The sequence below is a fragment of the Marmota marmota genome, unplaced genomic scaffold, assembly GCF_001458135.2.
Source record: "Marmota marmota marmota unplaced genomic scaffold, marMar, whole genome shotgun sequence".
Taxonomy (NCBI): Eukaryota; Metazoa; Chordata; class Mammalia; order Rodentia; family Sciuridae; genus Marmota; species Marmota marmota.
Window position 1 is genome coordinate 37,467,870 of NW_026000093.1, and position 25,857 is coordinate 37,493,726.

Here is a 25,857-nt window from a genome sequence, read left to right on the forward strand (position 1 = left end):
GGGCCGCGCGGAGCCAGGACAAGGGCGCAGGGAGGCGCGCGGAAAGAGGACGTGTAGGTGCCAGGGCTGGAGCTGCATGCCCAGTGAGGGACCGGGCGGTGGTCACAGTCCCCTTTCAGATAAGAAGGCTGTGAGCATAGGTGGATAGGGAGGCACGTGGTTTTCAAGTTTTCACAATTCCTGCAAGTTTCAAAGTTGTGTGTAAATAGGTAGAAAGAGGCAGGGAAGGGCACATCCCACCTTGAGTGAGAGAGGGTCGTGATAGGGAATGGTTCCCAGAGGGAGCATTGATGCTGTCATCATCAGAACTCTTCACTACCCCCTCCCCTCGGTCCGAAAATGAACCCAGGCCCTGGCTCGTGCGAGGGAGAAACTCTACTGAAATCCGTTTATGTGTTAATTTAAGTGAGTTAGTCATCAATACAGACAATCAAAAAATACAGAGACGAATCTGCAATCAAGGGACTTTTGTTTGGATTGTAATCCACTTGCACAGACGGGGTGACTGATATGTCCATAGAACCAAGGAGTTTTTTTTTTTTTTTTTAATTGTCGGTGGACCTTTATTTTATTAAGAATCTAATCCAGTGCCTCACACATGCTAGGCAAGTGCTCTACCACTGAGCCACAACCCCAGCCCCAAGAAGTTTTATTAGAACAGAGAAATCTCATACGATAGTTATTTTGGAAGAAAGTTCATTGGCACCTTCCCTACTTTCAGTAGTTGGCTGGCTCCGATTTGCAGTGGTTAAATGTGGTCTTAAGGTCATAGCTGGCATTTCTGTAGTTAGTTTTTAAGAAAATAATAATAACCTTAAAGATTATTTTGTTTTTAAGCTTGTTTTCTTGGATTGGTTCTGTGATACAGTTCCTGGAGCAGGTATTTTTGAGCAGAGGGTGTCCTTTTCTTAACTGCCTGCCCCTCAATCTATTTTAGTGGAATGTGACAGAAATGGCTCCACATTGTATAGTGAATTTTCACAAAGCAAATTCACATAAAGATGAAACAAACTAAACCTAAACTATATATAGACCCCTTCTTGGAGTTAAATCTGGGAGAGGGGCACCTCATAATGTAGAAAAGTTAACCTGTCAACTGTTAAGAGCCCCGCCCCCCCTCGCTTTAAATCAGTTTGACAGAGTGGACAGCTATAGTGTTTTCTTTAGAAAAATATGGGCAACATTGGTACCAGATATGAACACAGGAATGGGTATGGTGATTCTCTCAAGTTAGAGAACTTTTTAAAAAGAGATTTGCGCATGTCTAGGGGTTTGCTGATACTATATCCTTTTTCTGTAAAGAGGAAGTTATAGACAATTGTAGGAAAGAAAAAGCAAAAAACTATTTTCTTACTCTTCTAAGAACTGTTCATTTGAAATCTACAACAGTTCTGATATAAAAAGTTTTAGTTTTAGTTTTGTTTTGTTTTGTTTTGAACACAAACCACTAATCTTAATAATAAGGTCAGTTAGGCCATACCCCAGTTCCTCTGAAACAAGTAGCACAGTTTGAGAAGAAGAAAATGGACTCATTTAAAAATTAATTATAACCTGACTATTTACTAAATTCCTTTGCTTAAGAGAAGTGGAAGTTTTGAGGTTTGGGGTTTGAGGCCAGAGAGCCCCCTGTTAATATGGTTTTCCCCTTTTTGGCACATGGAAGTTGTAGTTTGAATTTCAAGTAGAAGAAAAGTCTTAACATCTGTGAAGTGGGAGTTTGTTCCAGGGAACATCATGTTTTTGAGGGCAAATACAAGTTGTTAGAATTAAAACCCCTATTTGAATACTTTTGTTACCATAACCAACAGAAGTGTTTCATGTGTCATAAAACCTATTTGTGAAATGCTATCTTAGATTGTGCCTTTAGCTAGTAGGCCGAAATTAAAAAACATTTATTGAGAACAGGCTCTGTTGCTGACCTTGAGCTATGTCTTGGGGATGAAGTAATTAAAAAAATATGAACCCTGTTCTCAATTTCCTTTGGTTGCCCTGAAGAAGATAGACACGTATTTAAAACATGAAAAACAGATATGGTGACACACATCTGTAATCCCAGTGACTTGGGAGGCTGTCAGGAGTATCACTAGTTCCAGGTTCAACAATTTAGTGAGACCCAGTCTCAAAGGGCTAGGGGTATAGCTCAGTGGTAGAGCACTTGTTTAGCATTTGCAAGGCCCTTGGTTCAGTCCCCAGTGCTACAACAAAACAAAACACATCAACAACAACAACAACAAAAAAAAAAAAAAAAAAAGGAGAAGAGAAAGGGAAACATCTGATCTTGGAAGAAGCATTTCCTATCCTTCCCTCACCCCACATTGGAGAGTATCTAGTTTCATGGGAGCATTGTTTTGGGTGTATTTTTAATCTGACTCATGAAGAAAGAGGAGGAGTTAGCCAGTGAGAGAGGTGTGAGAAAGTTCTAGGTCAGTGAGTAGCCTGTGTGAAGGCCCCAAATAGAGGTTATCAGTAGAGTACGGAGGGAGGGGTTAGAGACATGTTAGTGAGCAGCCTGCTGGCCACATGGATGTGTCAGAGTTTTGTTCCGAAGCTATGGAATTGAGAATTAGAGTGGAGTTAGATAGTCAAACCTGGGTGATTGTCCATGCATCAACTGAGGAATGATAATTGCTGTGGGGAGACTTGATGTGGAAGGATGTTTAGAAGGTATGTTGAGAGAACTTCATTGAAAGCAGGAGCTGGGAATAAAGGTGGGGCTGAGGAAGTGGTATGATCCCATCACAGTTGTAAGCAGGAAGGTGATTTCATTAGGGAGACCAGAAGTCAAACAAAAGTGATGAGGACCTGAACCAAGGGCAGTGTTAAAGCTACTAAGGACTAAAATGATCTGGAATGATGGTTTGAATGTGTGGTATGTGGTAAAGCCCAGATTTCTGTCGTTGACCCTTGAGCTAAGGACCAACTGTGCCACGATCCAAGAGGGCATTCAAGGGGGAGTTGGGTGGAGGAGAGAGTAAGTGATGTCAGTCTCAAAATGTTAGCAGATGCTGGGATGCCTAAACCATCCTATACATTATGTCTGGGAGTGTCAGAGGGTGACAGAACTCTGAGCTGGGTTTGAATGATGAACGTGGTAGTGATGGTGGGGAGTGATTCATGAAAGATAGGGAGGTAGGAAACTGGTGGAACCCTGAGCACTTTTTGCCCTGAGAATAAATTTCAAATAGGATGAGGCAGGAGAGAAGGGCAAGAGCCAGGTCCTGACCACTTGGAATACTTGTGAAGCTGAGGAATCTGCACTTTATACAGCTCTGGGAGCCATGGGAGAATACTAAGGAGAGAAGTAACATGGTTACATTTTGAGTTCCCTGGAGATCAGCATTGTGGGTGGGCTGGGGTAAGCAGAGACCACAGGCAGGAGGCTGGTTAAAAGAAGACACTGAATAGGCCCTTACTATTTATGAATGGTGTGAGATATAGGCTTTGAAATCAGGCAGTGGATAGAGAGGAAAGATGCTGTGTCCTAAAAGCAGTGACAGAACTGAGTTTCACAAGTGCTGGAATGAGGAAAACCCTGATTTCTTCTCTGTTACAAAACTGGCTTAGTGCCTGCCTGCCTGCCTGCCTTCTTTCTTTCCTTACGGTAGTGGTCTTTTACTGAGTCATTAAAATATCACAAGTTGGTTTCATAACCCAGGACCTTATACAGAAACAGGATGACTGTTAGATCTTATTTGTCATTCTGCTGAACTGTTCAGGAACGTACATATTGATGAGAATTTCCTGATATCCTTGTTTTTAACTGTTGGGGTTTGCTGAATCAAAGCAGCTGAATTTGAAACAAGTTTAGTATCATTTCCTTCAAGGAATCACTCTTCATTCTGGGCTTGTCCTTATCTAAATCCTATGTATGTATTTTTACCCAATATTTTTCGGATTCCAACAAGAGACCCATTCTCCTGAATAATGGAGAACTGAGCATACACAGGCCTCATCTTGTCATGGAAGCTCAGTTGCCCCCTGGATCATGTTCAGTATGTGGCTACAGACAGTGTGAACAGTAGTCAGTTCTTTTCTGTTTCTCCATCATTTGTCATCACGGAGCTTCTTTTTTTTCCAAGAAGATTGAGTTCTGTATTGATGTCCCTCTGGACTGTTCTTCTAGGATTCATCACAGTTAATGTGCATCTCTTCTGAGTGATGTCTGCAGGCTGATTGCTGAGAGTGGTCTTCATTCTTGTGGTAGATATGGCAAAGAGCCCAGATGCAGCATTTCTAGTCCAGAACTCTATCCTCAATCCTCCAATGTGGGTCTTCTCATATCAATCCAGTTATTTTACTTACAGTGCCATCCTGAGCTCTTCTCTTATTACTTCTAATATTTGGTGCAAGCTAATTTTCAGGTTCAATGTGTGGCTGTCTTGTCTCTATTTCTAATGCTTTCAGTATCTCTTATCTAACTAATGCCTCCTGTCTAATAGGACTCCATTCCTCTTCCTACTTCAGTTAAGTCTTAATCATGCTAGAACACAGAGGCAATGCAGAAGTAGCAGAGGTGGGCTGACACAGGCAGAAAAAGCTTTCACAGTTGAATGGCCTTGACCTTTTCAGTGAACAAATAAACTGACCCATTTATCTGTTTTCAGTCAAATTAGGTCAAAGGATAGTGAGGTTGGGCTTTTAAAGTAAGAAGAAAGATTTGAACCAGGCAATGTTAGGTCTAGTGGTAATTCATTACATCTTCATTTTCCTGAGCCTTCTCATTTGCAAGTAATTTTATTTGCCACTTCTAATGATAGCATCCTGGTTAAGGCCATCATCATCTCTTGCCTGGCCTGTTACACAAATGGTTTAGTCTCCCTGATTCTAACCTTTCCCCCTTGTCCCCATTCTCAACACAACATCCAGAAAAATTCTCTAAATAAAAGCTTAAGGCAGATTATATTAATACTCTGCTCAAAATTTTGTAGACTTTATTGTCAGCTCAGAGCAAAAGTGAAAGTCTGTTTAGGGGCTGACTCAGCCTTGGTGATCCAGTCCCCTTTGCCTCACTGTCCTCTTCTCTTCCCACTGACTCTCCTACTTGAGCCATGCTGGCCTCCTGCCATTCCTCCAAATACTAAACTTCCTCCTAAGGGCCTTTGCTACATACTCTTCCCTTTGCCTGAAATTGAGTGACTCATCCCCCTCCACCTTCGGGTCTTTGCTCAAATGTCACATTAGTGAGGCCTTTGCTGACCACCTTTTTAAAACTAGCAATGCTCTGCCTCTATTCCATACTTTATTTTTCTCTGCAGTACCAATCAACGTTTAATATACTATATGTTTCACGTAATTTGTTCATCCCTTGTCCTCCAAAATATAAACTCACTAAAGAGTGACTGTTGTATCTGTTTCATTCACTGCTGTATTGTCATTGCCTAGAACGGGGTCTGGGGCATTGTAAATGCCGTAAAACTTGCTCAGAATAAATAATTGAATGAACTGTATACCCAATCATAATGTCACACTTATCTCTAATGCTTTTTCATATAAACAAACTCCCAAATCAAAACAAACCCTTTGCAAAAGCAGGGTTTCTGATTTTTGGTTCAAAAAAAGAGTCATATTAGTTTTAGCTATGGAATAGGAGATCAAATGAAAGGCAGAGGAGTGAAGATCCCAGTTGAATATTTCAAATTGCCTCCTAATTTACTGATTTCATCTCTCTCATTGTGTAGTGTTAGGAAACATCTATTTGGTCTGTATCTAACTGCAGATAAATAAGAACTGTAATAAAAATGGGAAGTATACCCTGTAGCAACAGAGTATCCACTTTTTCAAGGACTCATGTTCCCTGTTATAAGATGTATCATTACTCAAAAATGTAATTTCTATCTTGCTACCAGCAATTGCATGATTCAGCCTAGCCATGGAGTCCAGTGAGGCATTTTCTTTTATATTTGTTCAGCCTTACCTTCAAATTGCTGTGGTAACGAGGTCTGTAGACAGAAGCTCAGACACCAGTGGCCTCTGTGCAGTGCGCTGCATTAAGTTAAGGAATGGGTAGACATGCTCAAGCAATCTACACAGACACAGATCTCCAGCTTAATGTGGCCTCTGGTGAGCTGTGGGTTTGGTAGAGTTTGGGTACTTCAGTTCTTCAACCTTTGCTACTGGCATTTGGGGTGAGACAATTCTATGGGAGTATCCTTTTCTGCAGTGAAACATCCAGTAGAGTGTCCTACCTAGTTGCCTCTTGTATTTCTGGATACCTCTTGCCAAGAACTACATGCACCATTTTGAAGGAACAGTGGTCTTGGCATTAAAAAAATAATTTTATGGCACAGACAAGTAGCTTTCTAGCAATTGGACAAAATAAGCTGGGTTAGTTTTAGAAGGCTTAGTATGTGCAGGAAATACATGAGGTGCTTTGGCAGGACAAAGATGTAAGTTTTTCAAATTCATCCTTTGAAAACGATGGTTATCCAGTATTTACTAGCCTGACATTTTTATATTACAGCTAAGGTCCAGCTTATAAAGCTCTTGGGATAGGAATTTGAGTCAATAAATTCGACTTAAAAATATTTGATCTAAACCAACAGATACCTTGAATCCTCTCCCCCAAAAGAAATGGAATTATTTCATTGTCTATTATAAAGCTCACATTCAAGTATGAATATAGAGTACTTACACTTGAAGTAAGGCATATGTCCTTATGAAACTTATTCTATACCACTTTTCTTCTTCTTATAACTTTTTCTCTGTATCCTTCATGTATTGTGTGCTTGTTTATATGATTCAGTTTTGTGTTAATTGTTTTTAATGGCATTAATTAATGAATATGTGGAACATTAAAGCTCTATCAAAGGATATATAGTTGTCAATATAGTAAGTACTTCTAAGAAGATACTACAATGAATAGTTTCTTATGGGTTCTTCCAACAAATTTTGTGTATTTATCAACATATGTACAAAAATATTCTCATTTTTTAAAAAGCCACACAAATGGGAGCATGTGATATATATTTCTCTATCTTGAATTTTTCACTTAACACATAATGTTTCACATTATTGGTATTCAACAAATGTTTGTTGAGTGAGTGAATCAACATAACAATGTTTACATTTGGCATATAAGTTCTCTCTCCTTTTAGTAGGTAATAGATCCATACTTTAATGAACATCTTTGGTTATTTTGATTTTGTTGCATTCCATATCAATTTTAGGTATTTAGTCAATCTTTGCAGAAGCCCATTTGGAATTTTGATAGAGATATCATTGAATCTTCTGGGGAAGAATTTCCCTTTACACAAAATGAAGTTTTCCAGTACATAAACACAGGCTATCTTTTCATTTATTTAATTTTTATTTCTTTAATTTTTTAAAATGATGTTTTATAGTTTTCAGCTAACAAGTATTGCATTTCTTTTATTAGATTTGTTAGATTTTATTGTAAATAGAATTTCTTTATTTCATTTTCCTTCCTTCCTCCCTCCGTCCCTTCCTTCCTTCCTTCGTTCCTTCTTCCTTCCTTCCTTCCTTCCATCAAACCCAGAGTCTCCTGTGTTAGGTAAGTGCTCTACCTCCCTCACCCCCATCCAGCCACTTAATGTATCTTCAAACAGAGCTTCTTCTCCCACCTCTCCCAAATGAGTCCATCTGTGAGTAAATTCCTGAATGTGGAGCTACTGAGTAAAAGTGTATTTATATTTAATATAATTTTATATATTCAATATTTTGATAAATGTTGCCAAATTGACCTTGAAAGAACTTACCACAATTCATATCAAAGAGTGTAAGAGTGGCATTACTAAGCTGTTTCTTGTGTTATGTATTATGAAATTTTGAACTTTAATCAGTTTGGTAAGAGAAAACTGATATCTGTCTTTGTTTATACAAGCTTATTCACTTATAAATATGATTGTATGTATATTCTTTGTGTGGGCTACCTTTTTTAAGCCCATTTTTCTATTTGCTGTTGACTTAATAATATGCATACAAATAGATTCTGTTTTTCTTTTCTTGGGTATAAGCTCACAGTTAAGATTCCATAATTAATGGTCATTGGAAGTGACTTCTAATTTTTAAAAACAAGTGGCAAAGAACTGGATTGTATTGTATATTTGTGTAAGACTACATGTCTGCACCCAATCACTTTTGAATGGAATTGGAGCATGGTCAACCAGTGTTACATCCAATAAAATAAGCATTTATTGAATGCCTAATTGGAGCCAGATCCCCTGCTATAGTGCTGAATAAAGTACTGTTCCGTCTTCCTGAGTCCTCACAGTCTAGTGTGGAAGTCTGGCGCCTGGTGGAGGGAGGGGATCATTTACCTCCTTTTTTTTTTTTGTACTGGGGATTGAACACAGGGATACTAGACCACTGAGCTACATCCCCAGCTCTATTTTATATTTCATTTAGAGACAGGGTCTCACTGAGTTGCTTAGCGCCTCACTTTTGCTGAGACTGGCTTTGAACTTGTGGTCCTTCTGCCTCAGCCTCCTGAGCTGCTGGGATTACAGGCATAGGCCACCATGCCTAGCTCATTTACTAATTTTAATTGAGGAGGCACCTGTTTAAAAGTGTCAAGGAAGATGTTGACATTCTTGCCTGGTTTGGAAGCTGATTCTTCTAGGTTGAAGAGAAAGCAGGAGCAAAGGCCAGAAGGTGAAAGTACTTGATAAGTTTTGGGAGTGCTGAGGAGTTAGTAAGTCTATGAGGTAGAACAAGTAGGAAGCTAGGCTGAGGCCATATTGTACAAGGTTTGAATGCTAGGGTCAATAATTTGACTTTTTCTTTTTGATTCTGGAGGACATCAGTGTGTTTGAGGGATTGGATTTTAATATGGAGGCTTCATCAGAAGAGATGATGATGATGGTGGTGGTGGTAATAGTGGTGGTGGTAAAATAGCTAAGCTAATGCTTATTTAAATATGAACTTAGTCTCACAACTTACATGTAAGAGTCTATTACTATATAACTTTTTACAGATTTGAAACTGGATTTTCTAAAATATAGATCTTAATATTTTTATAGAAATCTGTTTTATATGAAATTTCAGAAACTTACATATAGTGCCAAAACAAAATAACCCCCTCCAACACACAAATAAAAATCCTTCTTTTGTACAGCTTCTTGGGTTTTATTTAGACTAAGGGTTCTATACTCAAAATATCTCAGGTTTGTAAAGTTTCTGTAAATGAAAGCCACCCAGTAAAAAGGGCTTACTGTCCCTATGTGAGTCAGGGCCAAAAAGAACCTAGGTCTGTCCCAAGGGGCAGGCAGGTTGGGCTGAATCATGTAGGAAGTTGGACCCAAGTGTTAGTAGAGCTTCTGGTTTTTGTGAATTCACCCAATATCTAAATGTTGACTTAAAATTCCAAATTAGGTCTTATAAAACACATTTGGCCTAGGATCACCAATATACCTTTAGATTTTGACTCTAGACATTTTAGACTAGTCCAAATCCTTAAATAATTTAGGTGTGACTCTCATTGACAACAGTTTTTATCCTCCAGGGAAGAGATAAGGTCAAGACTGTTAGAACTGCCATTTTGAGGATTAGAAGCTGGTTGTGACTCATTAGTTTAGGTGTAATTTAGCAATATATGAAGGAGGAAGATATTGTTTATGTAAAGTGGGAAGCTGATGAGTTTGGAGGTGGGGTGCACCGGGGGTAGTTAACCTTCTTGAGGCAGATTATAGCTTCTAACACTAAAAAATAAATCTGTATTGTCAAAATTGGAGGACTTCAGAGAGTTTTAAGAATTTTAGATCACCAAAGATCTCCAGAGAGATCAATCTTGATAGGAAAGGTGTTATTTCCATTTTCAGAAACAATTTATTTCTAAACAGCTTGTGTTTAGAAAAACTACAAAGCAAGACATGAAAAATCTTTCAAAGCCTGTTTTGTATCCACTTTTTAAAATAATTCAAAGGAAATGACCAAGTAAGATTACTGTTATTCAGAATATTTCTTTGTAGAAATATGAGTGTATACAATGTGATCTTGTGAGACCTGATCATCTCTACGTATTTCAGTGCTGACATGGAGCAACTAACCTTGAACAGGCCAAGGGATGGCTGAATTTATATTCACATATATACTATGAATGGTCAGAGGGTAATGTGAATTAAAATAGTATATCAGGGTGTTTTTTTTTCAGTTTTGGATAGGTAAAGTGATGAAGTCATAAGATCAGTATTGATCAGATCAAAAAAGATAGGTAAGATCTTGTTATACAATAATCTGTTATAGATATTTATTGGGAATTGTTATTATCAAATGTGATATTTTACTTTTTAAGCTTTCCCCTAGCAGTTAGGAGGTTGAGAAAAATGTTTTTAGTATATAAATATCTTCTTTAGTTATTTTTAATAAAGCCTCCCATCTAATTTCCTCCACAAACTAAGTAAAAAATATTCATGGTAGAGCCTTTGGAAAATTAGAATACATTTTTTTTCATTATTATTAGGTAGTGACAAATTTACCAGCCTACTCATGCAAACTTCCTGATTCATCATCTTAATGCAGTAATTCTGGAGGTGGGTGGCAGCCTTAGGTAAAACTGCCATTTAGGTAGAAAAAGATTATTACAGGTTGCTTGGGATTCAAACATTGGCAAAAGGATTCCAAAAAAAAAAAAAAAAAGCTTTGTCAATATGAAGTTAAAAGAAATATGACTAGCATGGAACATAACCAGATTTATCAATTTATCTTCAATTTTTTTACATAAATTCTCACATTTTATCTCTCAATAACATTTTTCATGATTATGAAATCAGATAATACTTGATAGATTTTTGTAAGTATTTAGAACCAACCAAACTTAAATAAAAATTAAATAATAATCCATAATTCCATCACTTAGAGATAATAACTATAAAGATAGACTCTGAAGTCAGATCTTAGATTTGGATCACGTAAATTACTTTTTTTCTTTAATTTGTTCTTATTATACATGACAGTAGAATGCATTTTGACACATCATTTATAAATGGAGTATAACCTCTTATTCTTTTGGTTGTATATGATGTAAAGTTACACCAGTTGTGTAATCATATGTGCACATAGGATAATAACATCCAATTCATTCTGCTATCGTTCCTACCACCATACTCCCTCCCTTTCCTTTACTCCCCTTTGTCTAGTCCAAAACACCCCTATTCTTCCCTAGCCCCCTGACCCCTTTTGTGAATTAGCATCCGCGTATTGGAGAAAACATTAAGTCTTTGGTTCTTTGGGATTGACTAATTTTGCTAAGTATAATATTCTCCAGTTTTATTAATTTACCAGCTAATGCCATAATTTCATTCTTCTTTAAGGGTGAGTAATATTCCATTGTTTATATATATCACAATTTCTGTATCCATTCATCTGTTGAAGGGCACGTAGGTTGGTTCTGTAGTTTAGCTATTGTGCATTGAAATGCTATAAACATTGATGTGGGTGTCTCACTATAGTATACTGATTTTAAGTCCTTTGGTTATAAACTGAGTAGTGAAATAACTGGGTCAAATGATGGTTTCATTCCAAATTTTCTAAGAACTCTCTATACTGCTTTCTATAGTGGTTGCACCAGTTTGCAGTCCCACCAGCAATGTATGAGCACACCTTTTTCCCCACATCCTTGGCAACATTTATTATTGCTTGTATTCTTGATGATTGCCATTCTGACTGGAGTGAGCTGGAATCTCAGTGTATTTGTATTTCTCTAATTGCTAGAGATGTTGAACATTTTTTCATATATTTATTGATCAATCGTATTTCTTCTGTGAAGTGTCTGTTCATTTCCTTAGCTCATTTATTTATTGGGTATTTGTTTTTGGTGTTAATTTTTTTTGGGTTCTTTATATGTCCTGGAGATAAATGCTCTATCTGAGGGGCATGTGATAAAGATTTTCTCCCATTCTGTAGGCTCTCTCTTCACATTATTGGTAGATCATGTAAAGTATTTAGTGTGTAAGTACTTTATAAATAAATAGAACTATATAAATGAGTAGTGAAGTACTTATTATTAAGTACTTATTATTATTTGTCTATAAAAATACAGTACATGATCTTTCTGTGCTTCAGTTTTCCCATCTATAAAATGAGAATGGCAACAGAATTTACTATATGAAGTAAAGGAAGGGGGGAGGGAAGTAAAGGGGGGGGGAAGTCTAATAGACCTTGGTAGATGGTAAATATTCAATCTACTGCTTATTGCTGTTATTTCCTTCTAGTCTTTTTTTTTTTCCTGAGCATTTGGTTTTATTTAAGAAAATACAATATATTTTTCTTTTTTTACTCAATATTACATCATAAACATTTTATGTAATTTCCAGTTGACAAACAACCTTACTCTAAATCATTGATCATATTTCTGATTATTTCTTTAGGGTAAGTTTCTGGATATCCTGGATCAATTGATGGCAGCTTATTTAGCTAGGAATATTCTAGCAGGAAAAGATGAGATTCTGGAGTTTTGACCTTGCGATTGTTTTCCTGGTGGGGGAATATTACATACCTCCTGTATGTGATTATTAAGTAGGAGCTCGAGACTAGATAGAAGCAACATACAAGGTGGTTATCAGAGGAGGGCTCCAGAGTCTGTCAGCCCATGTTTGAATCTTAGTCCTGCACTTGCTCAATATTATTAATCTGTCTGAACCCTTCCTCTAAATGGGATTAAAAAAATAACTAATTCATGTGATAGTTGTGGTGATTAGGTAGTTTAATATCTGACCCTGGCATATGGTAACCACTTAATGAATGGTAGCTCCTGTTGTTTGTTATGTTAAACTCTTACAGTGTGTTTTATAATTAACTATGAGAGAATATCAGTGGTTTTCAAATGTAATATGATTATAAATTTCTGTTCTAAATTTATTGGTTAGAAAGAAATAAAATAGAGGCATTTGATGTAATTAGCATTAAAGAATTTTAAAATAATTTTCTTCAGTAATTCAAAAATGAAGTGTGATATTTATCCAAATTATTCTTTTTTTTTTTTTTGTTAGTGGGGATTGAACTAGGGCCTTATGCATGTGAGGCAATCACTCTACCAACAAAACTATAGCCCCAGTCCCCAAATTATTCTTTTAAAAAATAAAAATGTTTTATATCAGTTTTTTAAAGTAAAATTTAAGCAAAACACCTGCAAATAATAATGTTAGTATGTATAGAACATATAGTGCATACTAATGTATTATATATAAATATGCTATATACCATAGTTATAGTTATTTCAAGTAATCCTATGAAGAGAGTTCTTTTATTCCCATCTTATAGATGAAGAAAATTAAGCACAGAAAGGTTAAATAACTTTCTGTTGACTATATGACTAGGGAGAAAATTCTACACTATTTTAGTCTATAGTTCTAGAACCCATGTTTTTTAACCCCTTCATATGTTACTTAATCCTCAGAAAGAAAAAGAATAATAATTGATTAAATGTAATAATTATGTTTGCAGTACATTTGAATTAATCCAAGAACTCAGTTAATATTAAATTCAAGAATAAATTTAAAATATCTCTTGTGCAAATATATGTCTGCAGTTCAATTTGTTTCATTTTGTTTTTTTCCCTTTTAGTTTTTCAGTTATGGAACAAAAATATTATATCAAAGCATGGAAGCTTCACAGTCTAAATTCTTTCCTCCCCTTCAAAAAGTGATGCTGCCACCTAATAGCTTTCAAGGAAAAGTGGCGTTCATTACTGGAGGAGGTACTGGCCTTGGCAAAGCCATGACAACTTTTCTGTCCAGCCTGGGTGCTCAATGTGTGATAGCCAGCAGGTAAGTGAGTCTCAGCCCTTCACTTCAGAGTCTGGTGAAGAACCCGTCTGTGTCATAATATTGAAAACACTGCTTGCTGGATTGTTTGATTTGCATCCTAATCTTATATAAAGTATTCTGCAGATTACTAAATAAATTTCCTTGGAAAAAGTCATTATGATTTGAGATGATAGAAACAAAGACAATCAAGGAACTGATAATATTTACTTTTCCCAAATCCAGCCCATAGACTTTTTTTTGTTTGTTTTTTTCTGTGTATGAAGTTAAAAAGTACTATGTTGGGCTGTGGTTGTAGTTCAGTGGTCGAGTGCTTGTCTAGCTTATGTGAGGCCCTGGGTTCCATCCTCAGTATGATATAAAGATAAATAAATAAAAATAAATAAAGGTTGTGTGTTCATCTACAACTTAAAAAAAGTATATTTTAAAAAAATACTATGTTGAGGCTGCTTTTTTTTCCAGTGGGAGTGATTGTGATTACTGCTTCAATTGATAATTAACCTTGTAGCAGGATATTAGAAGTTTTCCTTCCACTTTCTTTTAGATGCACAGATATTTCATCACATCTGTTGTGATGAATCTGGGAAGGGTAAAACCAAGTGGAATGTGTATCTTCTTACTTAGGCATATCTGGTACCCTATATCTAAAAGTCTGGAGCGCTGGAGACTAGCACAAGATCCTCCCCTTCTTCCAGTTTTGAGTGGTATAAAATTTTAGGTATCTGAATGACAGTTACTGTGTCACTCACAAATGCTCATTGGACAGAACATTTTTGTTTTTTTGTTGCAATGTTTTTAAGAGTTTTATTTTCATTTTACTACTATATAGTTTTATATTCATGATTTATTTTATATATTTCAAGGACATAAGATTTGGAAGGCATATAGGTTATTTGAACAACTTACTAACACTATAGCATAAATGTATTTATTTTTAATTTTTGTAAAGCTGGCTCAGGTGGAAAAAACAGGTACAATGATTATAATTAAGGAAATAATTTAAATATTTGTCAAAGTAACTGGTATAAAAGTGCTCAATTTGGTAGTATATGCCAGTAATTCCAGTGGCTTGGGAGGCTGAGACAGGAGGATTGTGAGTTCAAAGCCAGCCTCAGCAAAAGTGAGGTGCTAAGCAACTCAGTGAGTCCCTTTCTCTAAATAAAATACCAAATAGAACTGGGGATGTTGCTCAATGGCTGAGTGCCCCTGAGTTCAATCCCTGGTACCTCAGCCTCCCCCCCAAAAGTGTCCAGTTCAGTGAATTACTATCAAATATATAAAAATAGTTTGAATTTAACTTTTAAAATAAATTCATTCAAATTGATTTGTATGTAGATATAACTCATATTTTCTCAAAAATGCATTACTTTAAGCTGTAGATTCTAATTTATGGGATTAAAAAGAAAAATATGTGAAGTCATTTCAGAACTCATGCATCATACCATGTGTTTATTTCTAGGAAGATTGATGTTTTGAAAGCTACTGCAGAACAAATTTCTTCTCAAACTGGAAATAAGGTACATTCAAAAGCAGTCATTTAAATTAAATTTGTGAATTATAACATGTTTAAACAATTTACTCCTGTTTTGGTTTAGGAAGTCTGGGGAGAGTAGAAGTCTTTTTTTCTCTTTGTTTTATGCAGGTTCATGCACTTCAGTGTGATGTGAGGGATCCTGATATGGTTCACAAGACTGTGTTGGAACTGATCAAAGTCACAGGACTTCCTGATGTAAGCTAATGGTGATGAAGACAAAGTGAGAGTCATTTGAAGTTGATAACACCCATCAGGATGCAAAAATGAAATAAACTCTTGATGTGAGCAAGGGCTGTACAGAGAAGCACATGTTTTCTATCCCTAGGAAAATGCTAACTCGGCTCAAAGCAGGGAAAAGATTAAGTGGACTGCTGCCCTTCTTTCTTTCAGGAATACTTTAAAAATGCATTTATAATCATGGAACAAACTTGATTTCACTTTATGTAATAAGATTATAAAATAACAAGAGCAGTTAGTCCAAGAACACAATATCTAGTTTATATGATTCATGGTCTTTGCTTTTCTTAATAACTTTTGATTATCTCTTGGTGGAGGAGAACAATACAAGTAAGAAAAACTGCAAGAAGTTCCAAATTTCTCCTTCTAAAACCTGAGATATAAATGGACATTTTATTTGGCCCATTTATTAGAGATAAGCCATTTCTTCAATAATCTCAGAGTGAGTACTTTTCTACATTAAAGATATTTTCAAACCATCTAATAATATTGAATCTGTCATACAACTAAGCAGTTGATCCTGAAGAAACAGGTCAATGACCAAGAGTTTCATTAAGTTAAAAAGTAAATAACAGAAATCCAGAGGCATTTCTTGAGGTTCCCTGAAATAGTGTAGTTACATGATAAACATGCTTACTCTGTCTTTTTTTTTTCTTAATAATAGAACTACCCTAATTTAAAGACGTGTTAGGATTCTGAACTTGGGAAATAATAGGAGATTTTCAGACTCCAAGAACATGAAACTGAACTCAATCTCGTAGTATTGTTTTAAAAGCTGACTATGAACTTAAGCCGTATTATATTATTTGGATTAATAAGCTTCAAAAATAAAAGCCCTAGTGGGAAAATATTCTACCTTATCTGAAAGTTTCTATAACTTGCCTTATCCACTTATTAGATCGTGATAAACAACGCAGCAGGAAATTTTATTTCACCCACTGAAAGACTCTCTCCCAATGCTTGGAAGACCATAACAGACATAGTTCTAAATGGCACGGCCTATGTGACGCTTGAAATTGGAAAACAGCTTATTAAAGCACAGAAAGGTATGTTTGTTATTCTTCCCGTATTTATTAGGTCTCTCCTCTCTACAGATTCTGTATTAAACCCTAGGACACTTAAAAAAGAAAATGAGACAATCTTTACTTACACAACTTACTTTGTAATGGAAAAGATGCTTAAATAACTACCATATGTTATGATGTAAGCCATAATATATACATGTTTCAAGGGCATTGGAAATCCAGATACAGAAATGACTTCCTCTCCCTAGCGTCAGTCAGAAGATTGAGGAATAAAATGCAATTTGAGTTGAATGTTAAAAAAAAAAAAGTAGATGTGGAAAAGGGGAGGGCAAAGAAATGTGTTGTCCCTGGATAGAGAAGTCTGGTGGAGGGGAAAAAAAGAAGTGTTTTTTAGGGAATGATGTGGATAGAGAAGGACAGAGAAGGCTAGGGGAGGTAGGTGAGGTATAGCCAGGGAAGTTCCCAATACTAAAATAGGGAGTTTGATGTTAATTCTTTCCATTGAAGGTATTTCATTAAGAACGTGACTTAATTCAAAAGGTTACTGGCAACAATGTGGGGCATGGAAAAGTTTAAAGAGAATCATTCAGGAGATCTTGTTGTTGTTTTTTTTTTAAATTTTGGCATGTGGATACATGGCATGGGAGATAAAGTAGGAGACGCATAGAAAATACGAACTAGAGGCTTTACTAATTAGATAAAGGGATTTTTAGCTGGGATGAACAGTTTGGATGGTGATGACATCAATGAGATTGAGAATACCAGAGGGGGAGTAGATGTAGATGGAAATTACTACAATATTTTGGTTAGTAATATGAACAACTTTATTCAAGTTCTGTTGACATACATAGTAAACATGTATAACATATATATGTGTATGTACACCTTTATGTGTAGGGCCAACTTAATATATTCATTGACAAAAACTGCTGGCTTGCGTGTACCAGGCCCTATGCTGCATGCCTGAGGCAGAGGTGGACAAGACTCTGTCCCTGAATAAGTTGGGCTTGTACCTTGAATGAGGGGGTGCTTTTCAGAGAGGGTAGAAAGCATTCTGGACAAGGACAAGGAGGAAGAATTCTCCTGATCATCAGGATAGCCTTTGAGAAGGGAGGGGAGAAAGGCAGGCTTGGAGCTGGCCAGGTTCCTCTTCCTGAGTCAGAAGGCTTTATCTTCTGAGGTTCAATGTCTTCTTCTGTAAAACATGGATAATCCTCAATCAAGCTTGAGAAAGGGTAGAAGGATGATGATGCAGAGGCACAGCTTCTTCTTCTTTTTTTTGTTCTTGTTTTTGGATACTAATAACTTCCATCCTTTCCCTGTAATGCTTGTTGAAATTTAATTATCCGGTCACTTCACAGCAGCAAAGTGGATATGATTTAGATTTAAAGTTTATATACATTTCTTTATTTATTTTCAGAAGGGATAGATAAATTTGGGGAGTGGGACAGGAAGAATGGGCTTACTTCTCTCTCCACTTCTCTGTTCTGGACTTTATATCTTTCTTTTGTTTCTCTGTTCTTTCTGATTTTTTTCTCTCTTCTACCTCTTGCTTGTGTCTTTGTTTCTCTCTCTGCCTTTGTGAGCTTTTCATTTTGGGGTATCTGTTTCTCTCTTTATCTTCATCTCTTTCATCATTTTGTCTTTCTCTGCCTCATTATCTCTTTCATTTCTTCTCTTGCCCATCTCTGTGACCCTTAGATTTCTGTCTGACTTTTTCTCATTATTGTCTTTCATTTTAACATAGACTTTGATCTATTTTTATTCATCACATTGGATTAAAATTCTATGGGCTTCATTAAAAATATATTAGGTAAGACTTTTAAAAGATGGAAGCCAGTTTTTATTCTTCCAAGATTCCTGTCAGTTATTGATGTAACCTGACAGAGTTTGGAGAACTTGGACCCTTGGGCCAAGGAAAGTACAGCGCAGAAGGGTCTATTCTAGCAATGAATCAACAGTGAAGGAGTTCAAGTGTTAAGATGACCTCTCAATTGTGTCAATGTGGATGAACCTGGAAGTCAGTTCAGGATCAGAAATGCATGGTAATATGTGATCAAAAGTATGTTAAGTGGCTCAGCATGTAAGAAATCAATCAAGGAAAGATATTGGGGCAGTCACCAGAAAGACACATTAATGGGTTTGAAGGTTTAGTCACAAGGGATATGGATAGCATAAAGACTGAATTTTTCTGTTAAATACTAGAATCAACAGGTAGCTTTGAAATTCACAAGAGGTGATGTTTTTGATCTATAATAAGAGTTATTTTGTTGAATTAGTATTAATAAACATTTTAAGCAGTTAAGGCTACTATAATAAGTTACTCTTCCCTCATCTTCCATAATCCAGTGCCCTCAACCTGTCCAATCTGTGTCCGTCCAGAACAGCTCTAGTTTGCCCCCTTATGCAGGCTCTGACTAGAGTCATTCTTTCACTAAGCCATTCAGAATCATTTAGCCCAGCTTCAGTCCCACTGTTCAATGAAGGACTCCCTCATTAGAGGCTATAATGTAGACTTCAGCATTTAAAACCAGGCTGCATGTTGTTCTTGTTTCATGGTAGAAGTCTTCTTTTCCTACCCATCAAGATCAACAAGGCCCGTTCCTTCTTTTTACTTGTAAAACCCTTTTTATCCCTTTATATTCTTTCTCCATTTTTTCCTTATCATTGTGTCTTTTTTGGTAGCAGCGATTGAACCCAGGGAGCTTAACCATGGAGCCACATTCCCAGCCTGCTCCTTTTAGAGACAGGGTCTCACTAAGTTGGTCCTTGCTAAGTTGTGAGGCTGGCTTTGAACTTGTGATCCTCCTGCCTCAGCCTCCTAAGCAGCTGGGATTTTAGGCTTGTGTCACTGTGCCTGGCTGTTTACTGTTCTTATTGTGAAACATAAAGATGGTCCTTTGTTCATTCAGTGAAACCTTGTAAAAATACACAAAGGTAGTTGAGGATGTATTTAACCCTTCTTTCAATTGTGTCCCCAGCTTTACCCTTAGATGGAAAAGAAGATGACCAGATAGCTCACAATAGAATGAAGGCAAATGGCTTGTGTCAGAACAGGAGGAGGAGAACAGAATAGGGTTTGCATATTTGTCAGCAGTGTGAATGTGAGGTGTGTGTTGTAGAGATTTTAAGTATATAAGAACCATATGGGTACATTGTTTGGATCTTGTCCAAGGCTTTCTTTAAGTGCATTTAGAGACTATTTGAAAGCATACTTTTAGTAATCAATTGAACTTTTTATGGCAACATTAGTATCCTTTTAAAATCCCTTTTTGCTAGAGTTCCTTGCTAGTTGGGTGGAAGATTTCACTTCCATTTGTTAAACAATCATGGAGTAACCATGTGTCTTTGTTGTTTTGTGAAGATAATGTAAAGATTAGGTGATTTGTGAATTTTGAAAAGAAATCTTTTTTTTTCTTTTTAACTATGTAGTAGGAAATTTTGTGGGGAGACTGTTTTTATATAGTAGTAAAGAATGATGGCTCTAGAACCAAATGGCTTAGCCTGATTACACTACTTATTAGTAGTGTAACTGGGGCAAGTTACTTCTCTGTGTCTCTTCCTCTTCTATTAACAATAATGCCTGGCCCAAGCTAATTCAGATTAGCCATTAAATAAAATTGTTAATTTCCTCTGTAAGTGTATTTTTAGGCTTCTTTTAGGGGACTGTTAAGTACCTGAACTTTAGCTTATGAGTCATAATTAAAGGGATTAGAAAAACCAGAACCCTAGTTACCACTTATTGTAATTAAACTTGCAGGTTGCAACCTATATGAGAATGTGGTATATTAAAGATTTGAACAAGAAGAGTTGTTATTTAATAGATAATATTCCTTTATAAAGTGTTGCTCAATTTTCTTAAAAAATTATGTGGGCATTTGGCTAACTTTAAGAGCATTGATGCTTTTTAGCTATTAGTCTGTGCTTTATTGAAAAATGGCTGAGAAACAGATTTCCTTGAGTTCCTCATCAAAGAAAAGTTTCTCTGCTTATGATTGTGGTAAGGTTATTTGCCAGATATAATAATAGAAGAGGTAAAGCTGCAAACAATCACTTACTTGTGTGTTTAAAAGGTACAAGGGTACCATACAATGCCTGGAGAGGCAGGAGATGAGGCTAAGAGAGATGGACTTTATCCTCTGGAGATGGGTAATGTTTAACTGGAGGGTCTTAGGAAGAGATAGGTTCAGAGTGGAGATAAGACCTTGACTAATGGCTCAGAGGAGGGCCCAAAGAAAAGAGGTGTTAAAGATGAAGGAGAAAGAGACACAACCAATAAAAACATGATCTAGTTTTAGGAGTTCTGAATCCTAAACACCGGTGGAGGAGCTTATTATGTATATTGAGAATTGATGAGTTGAGAGCCCAGATGAAATGTGCAGACACATCTTTCCAGTGACATCCACCCACATTTGTAACAGTATCAAACTCCTAGGTAAGCATGGAGAGGCAGTTGTGGGTGAATGCTTTAAGAGATGACGGCAAGGAATTGAGTGATTAATTCATGTAATAGTCCAGCATGAGCATCAGAAAATTAGAGTAGGAGGAAATTATAAGCCTAAAGAAGGAGAAGAAACACCAAGAATTTATAACAAAGTTTTAAGAAGTACATGTAGTATAAAAGTGTGAGAGGATTGGAAGGACTGAATCCTAAGAGTGAGGCACTGTATTCATTATTTTGTAATGATAACATAGATCAGGTGATGGCCTAATTGGAGAAGCACTGGAGATCAGTGGGGGTGGGATGTCAGAGAGCTATAGGATTTATGATTTTATCCACGTGGGTGTTGCCACCAGGGTGATGGCAGAATCTGGGTTTGAGATGTGGGTATATATGTATTTGTAACTGTGAGGCCAGGAGTCAGATTATAATGAAAGTAGCAGAGTAGCTTCGAAGTCAAATGTAGAATCAGCTCAAGTTACAGATTATTAAAATTTTTTTTAATGATATCAAAAAAAATGATATTATTAGTTTCAAAATGGGGCATTTTCTGTGAGGTAAATGAGTAGTGGGTAGCCCAGGTATCTTTGTACTATACTGTGCTGTGGTAGTAGGAGCAAGTGTGACTCCATTTTGTTTTATGACTTCATCCTGTAAAACAACCCTGCCAAGTAGAAGAGTCATGACTGGGGCAAGATGTTCTTTTCCTTTTGCTATAGAAACCTTTAAGAACACAAAAGTACCTAATGGGGTATTGTTTCTGTAACTAGGGTAATGGGGCTCTGTTTCTGTAACTGGGGTGACTGGGCTAACTGTGATTGGTTAGGCTTCCCTCTACTTGACTGCACTGTCCCGCTTCTGTAACCTGGCTTGCTTGCATTGGCTAGGCCCCCTGAACATCCCTTTTGCGGTTTTCAGGTTTATAAGGAGTGCCCTTGCAATTGTTCGGGGCTGATCAGGGGAACAGCTTTATGTTCCGGTCAGCCACCACCTGTGCGCTTCAATAAAGGCTTAATTCGATTATACGTGAGTGGTCTGGAAGTCAGTTTATGAAACCCTGGGATGAAGCTTTAACTATAACAGTGCCATCTCTGTTGGCCGTTGGAACCAAAACTATTCATTGACTGGTATACTTTTCGTTCTTTGTATTGAAACAAGATTTTAGAGCTTTTGAATCTTCTTCTGAAATTGGACCCAATCTTATGTACATTTTATTATTTTAATATGCAGTGTTATTTTTAATATTTCTGTATTACACAAATTTTTTCCATTTTAGAATAATGAGGACAGGCTAGCATAATTTTAAATTTCATTTATATTTTTTAATTATTACTCATGGGTATGGTTCTTTACAGTGAAAGAATACAAAGCAGAGACAATAAAGGGAAAAGGTATACCTGGCCAAGTCTGGGGAGAACAGCTTTTAGAATCCTCTCCTACTGGAATTATACAGGGCAATTTTAGTTCTCCTTTCTTTACATCCTTGCCAGCATTTGTAGTTTTTTGTCTTTTTGATAATAGCCATTCTAACTGGGGTGAAATGGTATCTCATTTTAGTTTCGATTTGCATGTCCGTCATAATTAATGATATTAAGCATTTTTTTCATATACTCATTTGTATATTATCTTTCGGGAAATGTCTGTTCAGATCATTTGCCTATTTTAAATTGGATGTGTTTTTGCTGTTGAGCTTTTGAGTTCCTTATATATTCTGGACATTAATCTCTGCTTGGCTAAATAGTTTGCAAACATTTTCTCTCATTCTGTTGGTTGTAGCTTCACTCTGTTGTTTCTTTTGTTATGCAAAAGCTTTTTAGTTTGGTGTAATATTATTCATCTATTTTTGTTTTTGTTGCTTGTGCTTTTGGGGGCTTATGCAAAAAATTTTTGCTCATTCCAATATCCTGAATTTTTACCTCTATGTTTTATAGTTTCAGGTCTTAGATTTGGGTCTTTGATCCATTATGAGTTAAGTTTTGAAACTGATCAAAGGTAGAGATTTAGTTCCATTCTTCTGCATGTGAATATTCAGTTGTTTCTCCAGCACCACTTATTGACAAGAGTGTCCTTCTCCACATATGTTCTTTTTTTTTTTTTTTCTTGGTACCAGGGATTGAACTCAGGGGTACTTGACCATCGAGCCACATCCTCAGCCCTATTTTGCATTCTATTTAGAGACAAGGTCTCACTGAGTTGCTTATTGCTTTGCAGTTGCTGAGGCTGGCTTTGAACTTGTAATTCTCCTATCTCAGCCTCCCAAGCTGATGGGATTATAGGCATGCACCACTGTGCCTGGCCATCGTATGTTCTTAATGTTCTTGACACTTTTGTCAAAAATTAGTTGACTATTATGCAAGTACATGGATTTATTTCTGGGTTCTGTATTCTGTTCTATGGTCTCTCTGTTGGGGTTTTTTGTTTGTTTGTTTGTTTTTGTTTTGATATTGGGGATTGAACCCAGGGGCAAGTAACCACTGAGCCATATCCCCAGCCCTTTTTATATTTTATGTAGAGACAGAGTCTCACTAAGTTGCTTAGGGTCTCGCTAAGTTACTGAGACTGGCTTTGAACTTACAATCCTCCTGCCTCAGCCTCCTAAACCAATGGGATTACAGGCATGTGCCTCTGGGCCTAGCTCTGGGTTCCATTTTGTAGCCTAATATTGTTCCCTTTCTCCATTTTCTTGGCCTCAGTAAATAACATGAATTCATTTTTGTTGTCTGTATTGGGCTGTTAGAAACTTGCTACATACAAACACTTTCTATGGCAATTATTTTCATTGAAATGACTGGCTTTCCTACAAAAAGAAAATGTATCTGTGACTAGCCCTGAAAATCTGGCAATTTCTTACTTTGAACTTCTGGTCCCACTGTTTGTTTTTGAAGTCTAGCTGCTAATTGTTTCACCGTGCAGCATTCATTCCTATTGGAACAGTGCAGTTTCAAAGTTTTCTTCCTGTTTATGCTCAGGGAAAATAAAAAATGAGCAGTATTTAATTCTAAGTAGTAATAAAACCTACAGGGAGAAAGAGAAATATGCAATAACTTTTCTTTTTTGGCCTCTAAATGACATATAAAGGCTTAACTTCTTTTCTCCCACACTTGGAAAAAACATCCATTTAATCTTAGTTGAGAGATAGTGCACTTTCTGTTGGAGCATTTGTTTTGTGTAAGTAACTGGCACTCTTGAGGTGGTTTTTAGATTTCAGTGTAAGAATGATGCAGTTAGCATCTGGTGTCTGGGCACTGTGATGAAGCACACTAGTGTTCTGCATCCTTCCGCTCTAAGAGAGTAAGATTTTGGAAGCAAAGGAGTTTTCAGAGATCTGAAAAGCTGAGGTTGATATATAAAAGGAGTCACCAGAATGACTAACATCACTGATCTTATTTTTCATATCCTCAAAATGGTACTCCTGCCCCCTCCTCCACCTCCATGTTCTCTAGCATGTGCTGAGAAAAAGAAAATGCTGAGGGAAAGAGAAACTAAATATGTGGAAGAGAAAAAAGAAATTATCTAAATGTTTTTCAAAATACTTCCCTTATGGTCTTTTAAACTTCTTAAAGAATGTTTTATAAAATATATAAATGTATTTTGATCCTTTTGCAAATATTAGAATATTTTCTTTCCCCAGTGCTGAAACTAAAGACATAGAAAATCACTGATTTCCGTGGAGCTAAAGATTACTCTTTTAATCTTTCATTAATATATTTTATTTATGGAGAACCTGCAATATTGTGGATACTATGGAAATCAATATGTAGTATTATTTGTAGTGTACCTTTTTTTTTTAATTTTTTATTGTTGGTTGTTCAAAACATTACAAATTTCTTGACATATCATATTCCACACTTTGATTCAAGTGGGTTATGAACTCCCACCTTCACCCCATACACAGATTGCAGAATCACATCAGTTACACATCCATTGATTTACATATTGCCATACTAGTGTCTGTTGTGCTCCGCTGCCTTTCCCATCCTCCACCCTCCCCCCTCCCCACCTCTCCCCTCCCCTCCCCTCCTCTCTCTCTACCCCCTCCACTGTATAACCCTGAGGGTCTCCTTCCATTTCCATGCAATTTCCCTTCTCTCTCCCTTTCCCTCCCACCTCTCATCCCTGTTAAATGTTAATCTTCTTCTCCTGCTCTTCGTCCCTACTCTGATCTTAGTTACTCTCCTTATATCAAAGAAGACATTTGGCATTTGTTTTTTAGGGATTGGCTAGCTTCACTTAGCATAATCTGCTCTAATGCCATCCATTTCCCTGCAAATTCTATGATTTTGTCATTTTTTAATGCAGAGTAATACTCCATTGTGTATAAATGCCACATTTTTTTTATCCATTCGTCTATTGAAGGGCATCTAGGTTGGTTCCACAGTCTTGCTATTGTGAATTGTGCTGCTATGAACATCGATGTAGCAGTGTCCCTGTAGCATGCTCTTTTTAGGTCTTTAGGGAATAGACCAAGAAGGGGAATAGCTGGGTCAAATGGTGGCTCCATTCCCAGCTTTCCAAGAAATCTCCATACTGCTTTCCAAATTGGCTGCACCAATCTGCAGTCCCACCAGCAATGTACAAGTGTACCCTTTTCCCCACATCCTCGCCAGCACTTGTTGTTGTTTGACTTCCTAATGGCTGCCAATCTTACTGGAGTGAGATGGTATCTTAGGGTGGTTTTGATTTGCATTTCTCTGACAGCTAGAGATGTTGAGCATTTTTTCATGTACTTGTTGATTGACTGTATGTCCTCCTCTGAGAAGTGTCTGTTCAGGTCCTTGGCCCATTTGTTGATTGGGTTGTTTGTTCTCTTATTGTCTAATTTTTTGAGTTCTTTGTATACTCTGGATATTAGGGCTCTATCTGAAGTGTGAGGAGTAAAGATTTGTTCCCAGGGTGTAGGCT

General features: G+C 36.8%; 1 protein-coding gene across 1 annotated transcript in view; it reads left to right on the forward strand.

Annotated features, from left to right (window-relative positions):
* The window catches only part of Decr1 (2,4-dienoyl-CoA reductase 1), a 42,575-nt gene that overhangs the window by 254 nt on the left and 16,464 nt on the right, over nucleotides 1–25,857 (forward strand). Inside the window, exons 2-5 of the mRNA XM_015485948.2 lie at nucleotides 13,519–13,721; nucleotides 15,178–15,235; nucleotides 15,361–15,447; nucleotides 16,388–16,535. Of these exons, the coding sequence (XP_015341434.1) occupies nucleotides 13,519–13,721; nucleotides 15,178–15,235; nucleotides 15,361–15,447; nucleotides 16,388–16,535 (496 nt within the window). The remainder of the gene's footprint in view (nucleotides 1–13,518; nucleotides 13,722–15,177; nucleotides 15,236–15,360; nucleotides 15,448–16,387; nucleotides 16,536–25,857) is intronic.